The sequence below is a fragment of the Channa argus genome, chromosome 7 (genome assembly GCF_033026475.1).
Source record: "Channa argus isolate prfri chromosome 7, Channa argus male v1.0, whole genome shotgun sequence".
Taxonomy (NCBI): Eukaryota; Metazoa; Chordata; class Actinopteri; order Anabantiformes; family Channidae; genus Channa; species Channa argus.
Genome location: NC_090203.1, coordinates 15,771,519 through 15,786,453, shown reverse-complemented (window position 1 = coordinate 15,786,453; position 14,935 = coordinate 15,771,519). Strand labels below are relative to the sequence as shown.

Here is a 14,935-nt window from a genome sequence, read left to right as displayed (position 1 = left end):
GCAAACAAGGGGATAACATGCACAGGCTGCAGCCAGCTGGTAGATTCAAACTGGGGACCTTTGAGGTGTGAGGTAGCAGCACTAACCCTTCCATCGTGTTGCCCCCAATTAAGCAAAAGTGACAAAACAAAAACTTGTATTCACTGTAGCAAATTGTCCTACTTTAAATATTTGTGTGTGTCTTCAGTTACTGACCCATATTGCAACAATAACTTCAGTAAAGGTTTCTAGTAGCTGTTCATCAGCCCTGCACATCAGCTTAGAGAGATTTTAGCCATTCCTCTTTAGAGATTAGCTTTAACTTAAGGATTTCTTGAATGCCTGCTTCATGTTCTTCCACAGAATAGGATTAAGTTCAGGACTTTGACTCAGCCATTCCAAAACATTAGATTTTTTTCTGTTTTAGCCAGTCTCTGGTAGAAACGTTTGTGTATCACTGCATGATTCCCTTTCTCTGTAGCTTTCGTTCACAGATGGATACCTTCACAAAATCTATAGCTTCATGAATGATGGCAAATTGTCAGAACTGTTCCTTTTTGAGAGTAGCACTTACTTATTACTGCTTTGTCAAGTACACCATTGTTTTGCTCTCCTGATGGTGGACTCATCAACACTGATATTAGCCACTATAGGAAGGACCTTTTAGTTTCTCAGATCCTGGGGCTCCTCATCAGCTACTTGACTATCACATGCCTTGTCTGCCCATTGATTAAAACACTTGACTTTAATTTATCCTTCCAATTAAATTATAATCTTAAATGTTCACATACTTTTGCGACATATTTTGCCAAATAAATATGATTAAATCACTTTCCACAATAAAGAAACAAATTAATGTAGTTTTTCTTGTCTTATCTGTTTAACTCTATGTCATCATGTTTTAGGTCATATTTATGCAGAAACAGAATTCTAAATGTATAAGGCACCACTGTATAATTCTTCTTGTATCAATAATTAACAAGCAGTAGCACCTCACTACCTGATTGTCATTTATAGCTTCTATGTAATAAAATTGATATGAAATTTGTTGGTTCATTGTTTTGTTTCAGCCCATTGATGTCAGTGTGGGTTTATGCCTCAGGTAACACACATAATTGTTTGTATTAATTTTTGTGCTCTGTTCCAGTCTCCAACAGGACTATAAGAAACAAATGTTGACGGCGGCTCATGCTCTTGCTGTTGATGCTAAGAACCTGCTGGATGTCATCGACCAATCACGGCTCAAGATGATGGCCCAATCCCGCCCTCACTAGCTCCATATCAGCTGATTGACCAACACGGAGCTAGTCTGCTGTTAGAGGGACAGCATCATTATGCCATTTGTTGGCAGTGGCGAAATAAAGACTTGTGGATTAGTAACTTTTATTGTGACTCCTGATATGTGAGTAGTGATGGAAGAATCGTGGCTCTGATATTTTGACAACAGTCAGCGAAGAATCATGAAACAGTGAATCCTGTGTAAACTGAGGTAGTCAGTTCATCTGGGATTAAAGTCTCCACTACTGTGACTTTCTTAATACAAGAACAGAGCAAAAACACTTCCTATTTCAGGGACTTGGCAGCTTCACTCTTTGGACTGGAATTTAATGATGAGAGGAGGAATATGAAAACAAGGAATATGCTGGTGATGTTTTTATTTAAATTGTTTTTTTCTAGATTGGGATGATATGAGCGTGTTGTCTGAGATCAGAGGTTTACCTCAGACAAAAACCCTCTCATGGGATTGACTGGATATAGAATTGTTAACATAAGATTGATTTTAGTTGAATACAACTTTTCAGCCAAGCCAACAGAATCTGACTCAGTTTAATCTGCAACATATCTGCATGAAACTACACAGCGGGAAGGGACTTGGACATCAGCCAGCTGCCATGTCAGGAGGTTGGTTGATATCATGTTTTGACCCCTGGATGTGAAGTCCCTCCTCAGTTGCAATACCTCCACATATTTTCAATGCACAGATCGAGCCAGATGTTTTCTACTTGGCTTTGGTCATGTGTGGTGCTTTGGGTGGAAAATTCACACAGTCCATGTTTGATCTAGAGAAGCAGCCTCCATCCTCCCTCCTCTCTCCACCATCCATTCCCCTCTTCCCTCTGTCTCACCAGGTTTTATTTAGAGACTCAGAAAATTCAGAGGAGACAGTTAAAAACCTGAGGGCAGTTTGGCACCGGTCTACTGCCTGAAGAGAGAACATACTGTCCTCCTCCTATTTCACTCATGTTTGCTTCTCACTGCTCCTCTCCTTCCTACAGTCTTCCTTAGCTCCATTCTGAGCGAGTTTTAACAACTCCAAATGTGAAAAATCCCACTGTGTCTGGGTAAACACAGCAGACAAGAAAAGCCCTACTTGTACTGAACTCCATATTTTTTAAGCTGTTTTCAGCAGCTGCCAGTTTTCTTCACCTATGCTGACAACTCATATTTACTCCCAGCACTAACTCTGAGGAGCAATACTGGGAAACAAATCAGAAAGTGGATTTTAAAGATTCAGTTTTAGAGACTCAATTTGTCTACAAGAAAGAGGAGGACATCAAGTTTCAGAATGGATGACAAGCTTCACTTCAACAATTTCTGTAAGGACAGTGTCTCGCCTTGTTGTTTTCCTCACAAGCAATCTGAGTAATGTTCAGCTATTTCCTCGTGTAAGACTCAAATCAACGGCTTTCAGCCTTCCCTTCAGAGTTTGCCACGGTGGAACATGTTCTGTATGTTGATTTGGCATGAGTTTTTATGTTGGATGCCCTTCCTGCAGCAACCCTCACGTTTTTTTATTTGGGTTCGGGACTGGCACCAAGGTGGCCCATGGTGGATTGTTGCGGCCCAATCCAATGCTCTACCACCAGGCCCCCTCATGTAGGACTTTTGTCACACTTTAAAAAATCACAAATGAACCTCAGAACTGGAACCTTTGTGCTCTAAATCCCAGTTTCTATCAGGTGTAATAGATTAAAAATTTCCCCAGGGAAACTAACACACGTTCAAAATATGGAGCCACACGACTAGAACTTGTCTTGCAGGCACAAAACACTGAACTGAAAATACAGCAGATCACATGTGTCCTTGTTAATATTTACCCCACACGGAGTATAATGTACTGCTATATGAAATATACTGGTGACAGTACTAGTATAGCATGATATACTGCTATGGAGAAGAGCGTATTTGCACCTCACCACAAAATTCAGACTTTTTTTTCCCCTAATGTACCCTAATTTGATTTTCATGTTTAGCCAGCAATGAAACTATCAAATATCTGGGTGAGATGGGGATAAAAAATGTAAAAACAAATCTATTTTATTTCTTTGTTGTTGTGTAAAACTGCTCATGTTGGTATATTGTAAGCTATACTGGTGTGTATCACTGGTGAATTGTACAGACTCGTATTAGTAAACACTGGTTTTTATTTTTTCTTCTGGGCTAAATCAGCCATCTTGTCAAATAGGAGTTAAAAAACAAATCAGTGAAATAAAATAATGATGAAATGGAAATCCGACTGTTCACACAGTTTTTGTTGGCCAGAAACTGAGACCCCCCTGCTGTCTCTAATTTAAATCATCATTTGTATATCAAAATATACATCATATCCAAACTAAAATAATATTGTTTGTAATCTTTGTAAAAGTTGCACTGATTAGATTATTGGTTAAAAAAATTATTTTTTTTCTCACTGACTTTCACTTTGCTCGCAGTTGTAATGTTGTGGCTGATCAGTGTACATATCACTGTATACAACTGTAACATATAAATTATAATAGTAAATAAAAATTTTGAATTAGAGTAAAAAAAAAATTTACATGTGAATATTAAAGAGCTGTGTGGACAACACATTCTCCACAAGAATGAAAGATGAACAGTTTAGGTTCATTAATAGTTAATTCATGTGATGATCATATAATTTTAATGTTTTTCTTGAAGAGTTTGCAAAGTAAATGAAAGAATAATGAAAAAGGTACAATATATTCAACTGGATTCTGAAGTTTAAATTAATTAATTTACTAAAAATGTTGAAGTGAACGTGGCTGTGTATCAAAAGCGCATCTCTCCCCTTAATCTGGAGCCACATAGATTCTGTTGCAATTTGACAGTCGCGGCAACTTCCATAAAAGACAAAGCAGCAAAGCTAAAGTCTGATTTTATTTGGTAAAATGTGGCATATTTGGAGAATGATTTGAAAGGTTTTAAACTGAAATTTCAAAACCTTTTTGGAAATGATAAATTGTGTATTAATAGACAAGGAGCATGTTCATAAAGCGTTCAACAGTTTGGGAGAGGGAAAATCCATCGTTCGCTGGGGTAGTGTGCCTGGTCGTTACTGCTACAAAATTGTATTGTGACAAAACATATAAAATCACCTTAATAAACATGATTTTATTATAATGATTTATTTTAACTTCAGATTAAGTCAGTTCTACTTGTGCTCTACAGCAGGAACCCACCACCTTGTCAGTCACTCTGGCAGAAGGGGCCACCTGTCTGTCTTCACCTCTTTGTGAATATAATCATTATCACTGCAAAATTATTATGAATTATATATAATTATATAGATAAAAAAGGTGCCAGAAAGAATTTTAGTAATTGTGTTACTCAAGTTTTTTACGGAATTGCTTTAGGCCTACTGTTTATATGATACTATATCTTACAGTCTATGGAGATATTTAGAGAGACGCATACAGTATCCCTACAGTTTTCTAACTTGGCTTGGAGCTTTAACAGCAGAGTTGACAGAGTTGAACTCAGCGTGACAGCTGTAGTAACACAACAAAAGTAAGAAGCATAAGTTCTGTGCACATGCGAATGGACTCAGCTTCATTGTAGTTACACAAATTATAGTTGCTGCAGCAGATGACGCTGTTCCCGTTTCCATTTGCATCCACTGAGGCAGCGGAAGCAGCTCCGTAACAAGTGTTTCTACTGGCACACTGCTTCACTATGGCTTTCATAGCACCTGAACAACACACAGACTGAGATATTAGGATGGTGGTCAAGTTACATTCCACAGACGTTTCATGTTTTCCCACTTTTCTGAGGCTGGAGACTTAGTTGAACTGGACACACTGAAAACTTAAATTCATTAAGACTTTCTTTCAAAAGTCCTTGATCCTAAAAATTTGCATTTCAGTATGTCCTTGACTTGGTATGTGATACTATGTGGTCATTGTTACCTAAAGTGTCCACAGTGGTCATGCATGTATCCAGTGGTGCCTGACACCACTGACTGTTCTGGTTGCATTCGTCATTGGTGGCAGAAGAACTGCACACATAGCACTTCAGTGAGATCACTGCAAGGGTGAGGAACAAGGCAAAGACACATAGACATTAAAAAAAGACAGTGCAACCGATATTTCTAAAACAATATTGTGACTGACATTTTAGCCTATAAGAAGTTATTTATAACCTTAGACATTCTTTTATGAAGTTGGTGATGTTGTAGGTCATGACATTTAACCACTAACATATAGAATTGATTTTTGATTTCTTTTTTAACAATTAGGAATCAAAATCTGGCTCACTGATAACACCTACTGTATGTCTAAACCTGATCCCTGTGTCCTATTAGATCATTTTAGAGAATATAGAGGAATAACATTGAACAATCAGAGAATTTTTAGGGTTCAACAAAAACTCACATAATAAAAATATTGACTGAGAAGACCGCTACTCCCAAAGACAGCACTGACAAAATCTGTCAGGTTTGTTTCTTTAATTATAAAGAGCAGTACTGAAAAGGAGCTTTGTATTCTCTTCCTTCCACTTACAGTCTATTGTTCTGCTGTTTTATCTCATAGATTACAGTAAGTGTTTGCATATCTAATATGTGCATACAAATGTACTCAAAATATTTTTGACAAGAGTAATTCAAGGACAAAACATGCACTTAGATCAGAAGCCCAAATGGAATATGAGAGAGAGAGACAAGGCTATCATTAAAACATTTGTTCTTTGTCCAACTTTCAAAGTTACAAAACTTAGTATTACTTTCATGTTTGTTACACATTTCCAATATTAGTGCATTAACTTGATCAGAAGGCACTAAAAATGATGAGGTCTCAAAAACACGCTTAAACTAATGACACAAGTGAGTTATTAGTTGAGGTAAAGAGCAGAATTCTTTTGCGTGGTAGTATATGTTGTAGAGTACTTTTAATGCAGCATTTCCTGTTATACGACCACCTTGATCATGAATCCCCCTTGATTGTGGTTATATCTTGGACTAATATACATAAAGTTCTGAAAAAGCAGGTCTGATTGCTTCTGAGAACTAAAGTGTGTGATGTAAATAGTTTTCATTGTATTATTAAAATTAGGAAAAAGTCTTGAAAACAGAAAAAACAGGATCATTTGATTTTTATTAACAGCCATTTCTCTCACATAATTCACATTTACGATGGTAAGCCAACCGATTACAGTGTCACAGTGTCAGAGTTAAATGTCAATGTCCTGTTACACGGTCACCTCACTTGTATGTAAATGCCTGACACTATTGACCTTCAGTGTGAGCAGACTAAAGTAAACATTCTTACCTGGGGAGAAGAGGAGTAAGATGAGCACAAGGCTAAAGAGCATTTTCATATAAGAGGTGGTGATTTCTGCTCACCATCTGAATCTCAGCTGTCTGCTGTCCAACCCAGTTTGCCCTGGTTAGTGTGTGTGTGTGTGTATGTGTGTGTGTGGTTTCTACTGTTTATTTTACAAAAGCACTTGAACACAGCAGTTCCACCTACTTCACCATCCACCATCCACAACTAAAAACATGTTATACATGTCATGTTGGTGTGTGTGTGAGCAGGACATTCTTGCTTTGTTTTCGCAAAATGTGTCTGTTATTTTTCTGCTGTCAATCACAGCCACAGTTTGGCTTAATGAGTTAGAGCAGGTGTTGTCTGAAAGACAATCTGTGTGTGCTGAGGTAACAACTGTTAGTCAGTCTAACAACTCAGCGTGTGCTGCAGGACACCTCAGAACATTGTTTACTTCAGTCTGAGCCAAATGGCATTTCCATGAATATGTGTGGTTGGAGAAATGGCTGGAATACAATAAAACTGCATACCAGTGGAAACATTCAAATGAACTCAGTTTAAAAGGCCAGAGACACTAAACATACTGTATTTTTCCATATTGCATATTATTAAAGCAGTGTGAATAGCCAAATAACAAAATATGGGGGGGGGGATTTAAATTTGTAAATTATTCTGCAGCTCAAGCAGTACAGTCAGGAACGTAGCAACAAGTCACATTGACGTCAGTATAAATACAAGCACGACAGCTTGATCAACTGGATAATTGTTCCACATAATTTGTGATGCAGTAGTCTTATAATTAATGAGGACCACCTTGCTTTTTTAAGAAAGCTGCTTTAAGTTGTTTTCTAAAAGGAAAAGTGCAGGTATTTATTATCACATGCCACAAAAATATGTATAGGACATCTTTCAGTTCGTGCCAGTGGTGTAGATTCTCCTTGTACTATACAGGATTTGGTTTCAGTCTACTGAAAAATGTTCTACAGTACAGTGACGATAAGAAGTTAACGTAGTATGCAGACAACAAAAAAAAAGCCAAAAAGTCCTTCATGCAGAAAGTTCATCCAAAAATGTACCCACCTGTGACTGAGTCATTATAAATGTTTGCTGCAATGTCATACAAAAAAAAAGACTCCTAAAACTTGATTAAATAATTAATAAACAAAACAATTTACCTTGTATTTAAATGTTCTATATTATATTTGCAGATTTGCTGATAAAACTGTTAGCGTGATATTGTGACACAAACTGCCATAAAGAATAAATCTGATGTTATTTAATACTTTTCTAATAGTGAACAAAATATATGATGACAAAACCAACTTGCACATAACGTAAATTCTTAAAAATTAATTACAAAGCTGTTTTCTGCGGCAGATTAATGCACAGCTTTGAAATGAAAATAATCTTCAGTGCCCACATTCATTGTAAGGAAGGACATCTCACAACCTGCAGTGGAGTGGCTTATTATATTATATAGATATATTATATTTTAATAAGTTTTAGACGCCAGTGAAGATCCATGTAACATCTGAGATCTGGCTTTGGCTATGCAATCAAGCCATTTGTGGTTTTATGTCATTCATAGGATTTGTTGACGATAAGCAAAATGTACAATACCACCAGCTTTATACAAACTTACATATTATGATATGATACATCACAAAATGGGAATATATGTCGGGGAAATGTTCTAAAGGTAACTTGCTTGTACAGTAAAGAATCTCTTTAGATGAATATGATCAATCACTGTAGCATTAAACTTCAGTATAATTCAAAAAGCAGCTGCATCAGTGAAGCAGATCAGTTCAGCTTAGATCATAGAGTCACTGGTGCACACAAATGGTGGAGTGTCCTGTCACTTTTTCAAAGTTAAATGATTCCCTGTTTTTCAAAAATGAGTTCTGAAACAATCAATACATTTCTTTGTTCATTCATTGTCCCCTCACTGAGACTTAATTTTCTTGCTGTGTGTGCCAGATTCTCGTCTTTTGGCCTCGGGGGCATAACGCCTGGTAAAGATAAGAGACAACAGGTAAATTGTACACACAGAGAGACAAAAGTAATTCAGGTAGATGGTGAAGAGAAAATGGTGACAGGTTTACTGAAAACTGACAGCAACAGCAAAGCCGTGTTAAAAGATTTTGTGGAGTGTGTGTGTTTTGTAGTCTTGTTTGGGGTGCGTCCTCCTGTACCTTCGCTGGTAGAGGTAGAGGAAGAAGAGGAGCTCATCTCTGAAGCAGGAAAGTTGATAAGAGGAGGAAAAGGATCCAGATGAGGAGAAAATGGAGGCACAGTAGCACAGATCTGAGACCAGAGTGTTTACTCCCTAGTGGAGAGAGGAAATGAGAGGAAGGAGACAGCGAAACACTAATAACTCTCCATAAATATTGATTTCAATTGAATTTATATGCTTTTTAAACTGTTGTTTGAAAAGTTAACTATTTTAAAAATAGAGGATAAACATAATTTAAAGTGGAAGCCCTTTAATTTAAGAACAGAAACACAGAAAGAAATAGTCCAACTCACTCTGTACATCAACACTGTCCCCTGCAGGTGACTCACAGACTTCAACTGTCACAGAGCATAGGACACTTCATATAGGAGTTTACTTTAATGTTAGGATTTCACACAGCACTATTATCACTTACACGCAGACTATTTACCTTATGGTTGATGAAGAGCTGTGGGGCCATAGACAGGAAGCCAAAGGCATAGACTCCTGAAAGGATAGGAGGCGAGGCACAGTATAACAGTAAATGCTTACACTTCATTTAGGAAAACTGATGCAAATTTATGAGGCTGTACTGTTAAAACAATAACAAATGAATCATCCATATAGATGATATAATGGCGATAGATGTACTGTAAGTCAACTCACCAGTCACCAGGCTGTTGACCAACCAGGAATAGTAACTGTTGACATAATAGAGCTTAACGTTAATGTAATGTATGATCAGTTGGATGTCTGAGCTTGAAATATACAGCACGCACTTTGGCAAAGTAGGTAGAGTGGAGCTAAGACATTCAACTGTTCAACTATAGGATGAAGCAGGACGTGATGTATGACAATGATCGGTTCACCTCTTTTGGCGTAAGTAGGTCAGTGAGAAAATGGCTCCACTGATGCACAGAGGATAGACCAAGTAGGACAAGTATCTCGATGCCTGGAGAGAAAGCCGCAGAAAAAATATTCAAATTAAAAAGCAAAATACTGTAGAAACTTAGAGCTGTAACGGACAAGAAAAGGTGGGAAATATAATGATACCTGTGTATCATACTCCACTGTTTTCTTTTCTTCTTCATCCATTTTATTTCCCTACACAGTAAGAGAGTAGACAGCTTTGACAGTCTGTCACAAAATGATTCTGAAAGGCACGAGTTAATATTATTCAAACCACAACACATTTTTCTATAAAGTCCAACGACAACGCTGTACAAATGTCACAGCTCACATGAATAGGTAAATGTACCATACTCACATGGAGCTTAGAGCCTTTCCACTTCACTGGTATGTTAAGCACTTTAAAAAGCTTCCATGCCTGTCGGGATGGCAGGTTGGTGGATTAAAACTGTTTATTTTGATCTTCATTTAATACTATGTGTTGAACAATTGCACTAAATACCTCTACACAAGCTCCCAGGCCGACAGGAAGAAGCACAAGCAAACTGGTTTCCTCTAGCAGATGCAGGAAAATCACCAAAGTACTGAGACTACGCCACAGAACTACAAACAGAGAGGGGGAGGAAAAACAGAAGGAACAATTAGGCCCTGACTTAAACCATGTAATTTACAATCATTGCTTTATTGTTATTTTTCTATATTCAAATGTTGTTCACAATTGCTGGTAAGCCTTTCTCCACTGACTGAAATATAGCCTTTAGAACTGCAAACTAATGTGGAAAGAGTCAAGTTTTTTAACCTGTTAATTTTCTTACCTGACTTCCTGGACATTCCTGCCATGCTCTTCTTTTTTCTCCATGAGCTAATGTCATTTTTAAGAGCCAAGAATTCACAGATGAGCTGTAGAAGAGCACAGTGACACACACATGAGGCTTTGTATCACAAGGACCCCAATGTGTATGGTGTACTTTGTTTTATGCGTATGTTGTATAATCTCACTTGTAGAGCTGTGACAAGGGCAGTCAACACTAACAAGTAGAGGTTGGATCCCATCAGAGTCTCTTTAATTTCATCAATGTTCTCCTCCGTGAAGGCTTAATGAAAACAAAAACAAAGTATCAAACGCTTCAGGTCAGTCTCTAATTTATATGACACAAAAGGCCAGATGACTTTAATGACATTAAACTTAAAGTTTTAAAATTAAAACTGTTACATAGTTGCATGTGCTTCCAGACAGAGAAGCACATCTTGCTAAACAACACTGAATCCAGTTCATAATGTTTGAAATAATTCAGCTCATCGTTATTTCTGTTGTCTTATTAGCTCACCAAACTGCCGCAGGGAATAAACCACGTCCTGTAGGTGGACCCAAAATCTGAATCTTCTCAAAGAGATTCCCTCATACGACACAGTCAGAGGGAGCTGAACTGTACTGCTGTTGATCTTCTATTGATGGATGGATAAATAAAAGAATATTTGGGTGACTGTATCTCCCTTCATGTTATTAAACAAGGTTTTACTAGATATAAACTTTAAGTGTCTTACGCTTAAGCTTCCTACCATGAGGTCTCTGACTCTGAAGCTGAGCTCATTAACCAGCAGCAGAGGGAGATAGATCATCTTCTGGCCTTCCTGAGAGCTACAGAAAGACAGGTAAATTAAACACACTTGTTAGCTCAGAGCAGATTCACCATTATTCATTTTTTATCTGGATCTACTCCTCTTTTCCAGATAGCCTCATATCTACTACATACACTTACCTGTAAATTCATGCAGTAGATAAGATGTGACATACTAAATTAATCTTGGATGGAAGATGCACATGTGTCCAGCACAAATGGTTAGGAACCACTGATACAAGCTAATGTGGTGTATATGGGACATACAATACAATCTTTAAGATCAAATAAACGTGGCTGCTTTAGGGTGACCCCTGGCTGAAATGAATATTGCAAAAATTGGAGAATATAAATACACATTTTCAGAAACACAAGGCACACATAATTTTCTCATAATAATAACTAAAGCAGAATATAATGAATCCACTTGATTTTATCCCAAACCTTCAAGCAGAAGTAAAAGGAAAGCACTTTGGTTGATCAACTGGATTTGAGCCCAGAGTATCATGTGACTTACACTCTCATGTAGCGGCGAACATCACTGGGAAGCCCCGTCTTGGTGAAGGTGAAATCTTCAGACATCACATTTACTGACAGGTGAGGTCTCCAGTGGGATATGGGATTTTCTAATCTGGCGCTGGGCCTCTGATTAAGCGTCAAAAATAATTTGATTGCTGCAAGGCCACGTTTACAGTGACTAAGTGTTTAAAATTTGTTATTGCAACCCCAATTCAAAAAGGAAGATGTGTAAAACATAAATAAAAAACAATGCAATGATTTGCAAATCTCATCAACCCATATTTTATTCACAATAGAACATAAACAACATATCAGATGTTGAAACTGAGACATCTTAACATTTCATGAAAAATATTAGCTCATTTTGAATTTGATGGCAGCAACACTAGCTGAAAATGTCGTCTAGATGACAGCAATAGATGGCAGCAATGGTCTCTCTCCTCTTTAGTCCGCAGGACATGGCATCCATGGTTTCCAAATAGATTTTGATTCATTTAACCACAAAACAGTTTTCCATTTTGCCTCATAAAATTTTAAATTAGTTTGGCCGAGAGAACACGGCGGCATTTCCGAATTTTGTTCACATATGGCTTTTTTGTTGCATGATAAAGCTTTAACTTACATTTGTGCGTTGCACAGTGAACTGTGTTCACAGACAGTGATTTGTGGAAGTGCTCCTGAGCACATGCAGTGATGTCCAGTAGAGAATCACACCTGTTTTTAATGCAGTGCTGCCTGAAGGCCAGAAGATCATGTGCATCCAGTTTTGACCTTTGACCTTGTCCCTTGCTCATAGAGATTCCTCCCACTTCTCTGAATCTTTTGATGATATTATATACTGTAGGTGGGATCTTCAAAGCCTTTGCGATTTTACATTGAGAAAAAATTTTCTGAAATTGTTCCACAATTCTGTGGCGCAGTTTGTCTCAGATTGGTGAACCTCTGCCGATCTTTATATTCGAGAAGCTCCTCCTCTCTGAAATTCATTTTACTGATCTGTTGCCAATTAAACTAATTAGTTGTTAAATGCTCTTGCATATGTTTTTAATTTGCAGCAATTACTTTTCCAGCATTTTGTTACCCCTGTTCCAACTTTTTCCAAATTCAAAATGAGTTAATATTTTCCATGAAATGGTAGAATTTCTCAGTTTCAACATCTGATATGTTGTTTATGTTCTACTGTCAATAAAATATGAGTTGATGAAATGTGCAATTCATTGCATTCTGTTTTTATTTACCTTTTCACACCTTTCCAATTTTTGGGGAATTGGGGTTGTATTATGACATGAACTGAACTACATTTTACCTTCTGCATGTCTCTGTCTCCCTCTGTGTGTTGGGGAGTTATGTAGGTGGTGAGCTGAGCTGCATAGTGGACTTGTTTACTGTCCTCCAGAGGGGAAACACCAGCTTTGTGAACATAAACGACTGCATACAGCGTGCCATTGGCCCGAGTCTCCTCTGGCAGGGAGACACTGACCTCCCTAAGGAGAAAGAGAGAGAGGTATTAAAGAAAAAAGTACTAATAAAATGAATATAAAAACAAAGAGTTATCACTTATACACAAATCAAAGGGTTCTGTCTTTTGTTTGGCAGCTACAATGGTAACAGTTGAGATTATTACTACTTAGAGTGAAAGAAAATGACTTCCGATAGCAAATTTTATAAAGTATTTACTATGTTGCAACAACCATGTTGTGTTGCAACAACCATGTTGCAACCATTTTGCAAAGCAGCATTTCATAAACTGACAGAGCTCATATTCAAATTACAAAATCAGTCAACGGTTGCATGGTTGTAACATTTGCGCACCTCTCAAATGTAGCATGTGGGTCAAATGGGTCTATTTTTACAGCGAGGTTGAGTTGACTGTTGTCTGGCATGAGGCAGGTGAAGACACTCAGCTAGATGACAAAGAGGAGAAAAAAACGATATTAAATGTCCATTTTGCAAAAGCTGTGAGTTGACAACAAACATAAATCTTGCTCATTTCCAAAACAGAGTATTGTTTATTGCACAGTAATTTCAACATTATTTCATGCACTGAGCTCAGAATTTACATAGAAAACCTAAGCATAGCCACAGACATTATTTTTGATACTTCATTATTATGTGCCTCTATTAAAACAGATATATGGCTTATATAGTACAGAATCTGTTGGGAATGGTTCATTTTGCAACAATACATTCAGAAAATTAACTCCATCAGAGGATCAGTCTGACAAATACTTGATCTGTTTTTAGAATAAAAAAAAATATATGTTAGAATAATTTAAAATAGTAAATAACAATAACATCTAGTAGTGGTTTGATGGAATTTAGTCTTGCAGCTTAGTGGCATTAAACCGTGCACCTTAATGCTGCCTATCAGGTTTTATGTTGAGGAGCATCCTACGGTTGGACCATGTATACGTGTCTGGGACTAGATTTCACAAAGGTATCTATTTGTCATAGTAAAAATAAAGACTTCGCTACCTGTAGTCTGGGGTTCACTGCTAAATATGAGGTGATGCAATGCTCTCCTTTGCCTCGGTCGCAGGGCTTAGTGTTGAGGAAGCCGTACAGCAGCCAGGCGGTGTGGAGCATATAAACAACAAACACACCGAGCAGCAGTTTAGCGATGGAGCTTCTTTTATTGCTGCTGTCCGCGGTTTTGAAATTGCACGATGGGAACATGGCAACTATTGATATAGATGATAAGCAACGAATAGCTAATAATAATAATAATAATAAAACGGTTTTAAGCACGGAACTGTTTATAATTGGATACAACACAATGAAATCCTCACACTTCCCTCTTGTCTAAGCATCCTTCCGGTTATCTGCTGGATGGATGCTGATGCTGGCAACTCCTCCGCTGCTGCGTTTAGACCGCCTAAAAATTGTTCTGGATGCCAAAAAAAACAAAAGAAGGCACAAATCGTCCACAGATTGAAATGGAAGTGCTTCAACCCCCCCCAAAAAAATCCTCTGAGATTTCTTGGTATAAAGATTGTTATTCTAGATTACGTTTGTTGTGTTCATTTTTAAGCAGGCGCTGATTGCAAACAAATTAAAGAACCCCCTACTTGTAGAACATTTACATACTAGTAGAATAAATAAAAGACCAATAATTTAGGGTTTTTGGCTTATTAATTGATATTTTTTTTAAA

At 37.5% G+C, this 14,935-nt stretch overlaps 2 protein-coding genes across 13 annotated transcripts in view; one reads left to right on the top strand and one right to left on the bottom strand.

The window, feature by feature from the left end:
- LOC137130130 (focal adhesion kinase 1-like) overlaps positions 1-3,491 on the top strand; it is a 53,366-nt gene extending 49,875 nt beyond the window's left edge. For all 10 annotated transcript variants that reach the window (XM_067509894.1, XM_067509893.1, XM_067509887.1 and 7 more), the window contains one exon: positions 1,127-3,491. In XM_067509894.1, the coding sequence (XP_067365995.1) occupies positions 1,127-1,253 (127 nt within the window). In that variant the 3' untranslated portion in view covers positions 1,254-3,491. The remainder of the gene's footprint in view (positions 1-1,126) is intronic.
- Positions 3,492-5,172: 1,681 nt separating this feature from the next.
- LOC137130131 (lipid scramblase CLPTM1L-like) lies at positions 5,173-14,765 on the bottom strand. 3 transcript variants are annotated; one of them, XR_010914810.1, is made up of 18 exons: positions 14,259-14,765; positions 13,596-13,687; positions 13,090-13,267; positions 11,782-11,909; positions 11,191-11,284; positions 10,974-11,091; positions 10,645-10,739; positions 10,461-10,545; positions 10,148-10,248; positions 10,004-10,063; positions 9,790-9,840; positions 9,606-9,688; positions 9,403-9,437; positions 9,188-9,243; positions 9,051-9,095; positions 8,717-8,850; positions 6,525-8,533; positions 5,173-5,282 (listed from the first exon to the last, which is right to left on the bottom strand). XR_010914810.1 is itself a non-coding variant. In XM_067509897.1 (17 exons), the coding sequence occupies exons 1-17, from the start codon at positions 14,457-14,459 to the stop codon at positions 8,467-8,469; spliced, it is 1,623 nt and encodes a 540-aa protein (XP_067365998.1). In that variant the 5' UTR covers positions 14,460-14,765; the 3' UTR covers positions 6,332-8,466. The 3 variants fall into 3 exon arrangements, 2 of the variants coding, with proteins under 2 accessions (XP_067365998.1, XP_067365999.1); XM_067509897.1 differs by lacking the exon at positions 5,173-5,282 and having other exon boundaries at positions 6,332-8,533; XM_067509898.1 differs by lacking the exon at positions 5,173-5,282 and having other exon boundaries at positions 6,332-8,533; positions 11,206-11,284; positions 14,259-14,763.
- Between the last annotated feature and the right edge of the window lie 170 nt (positions 14,766-14,935).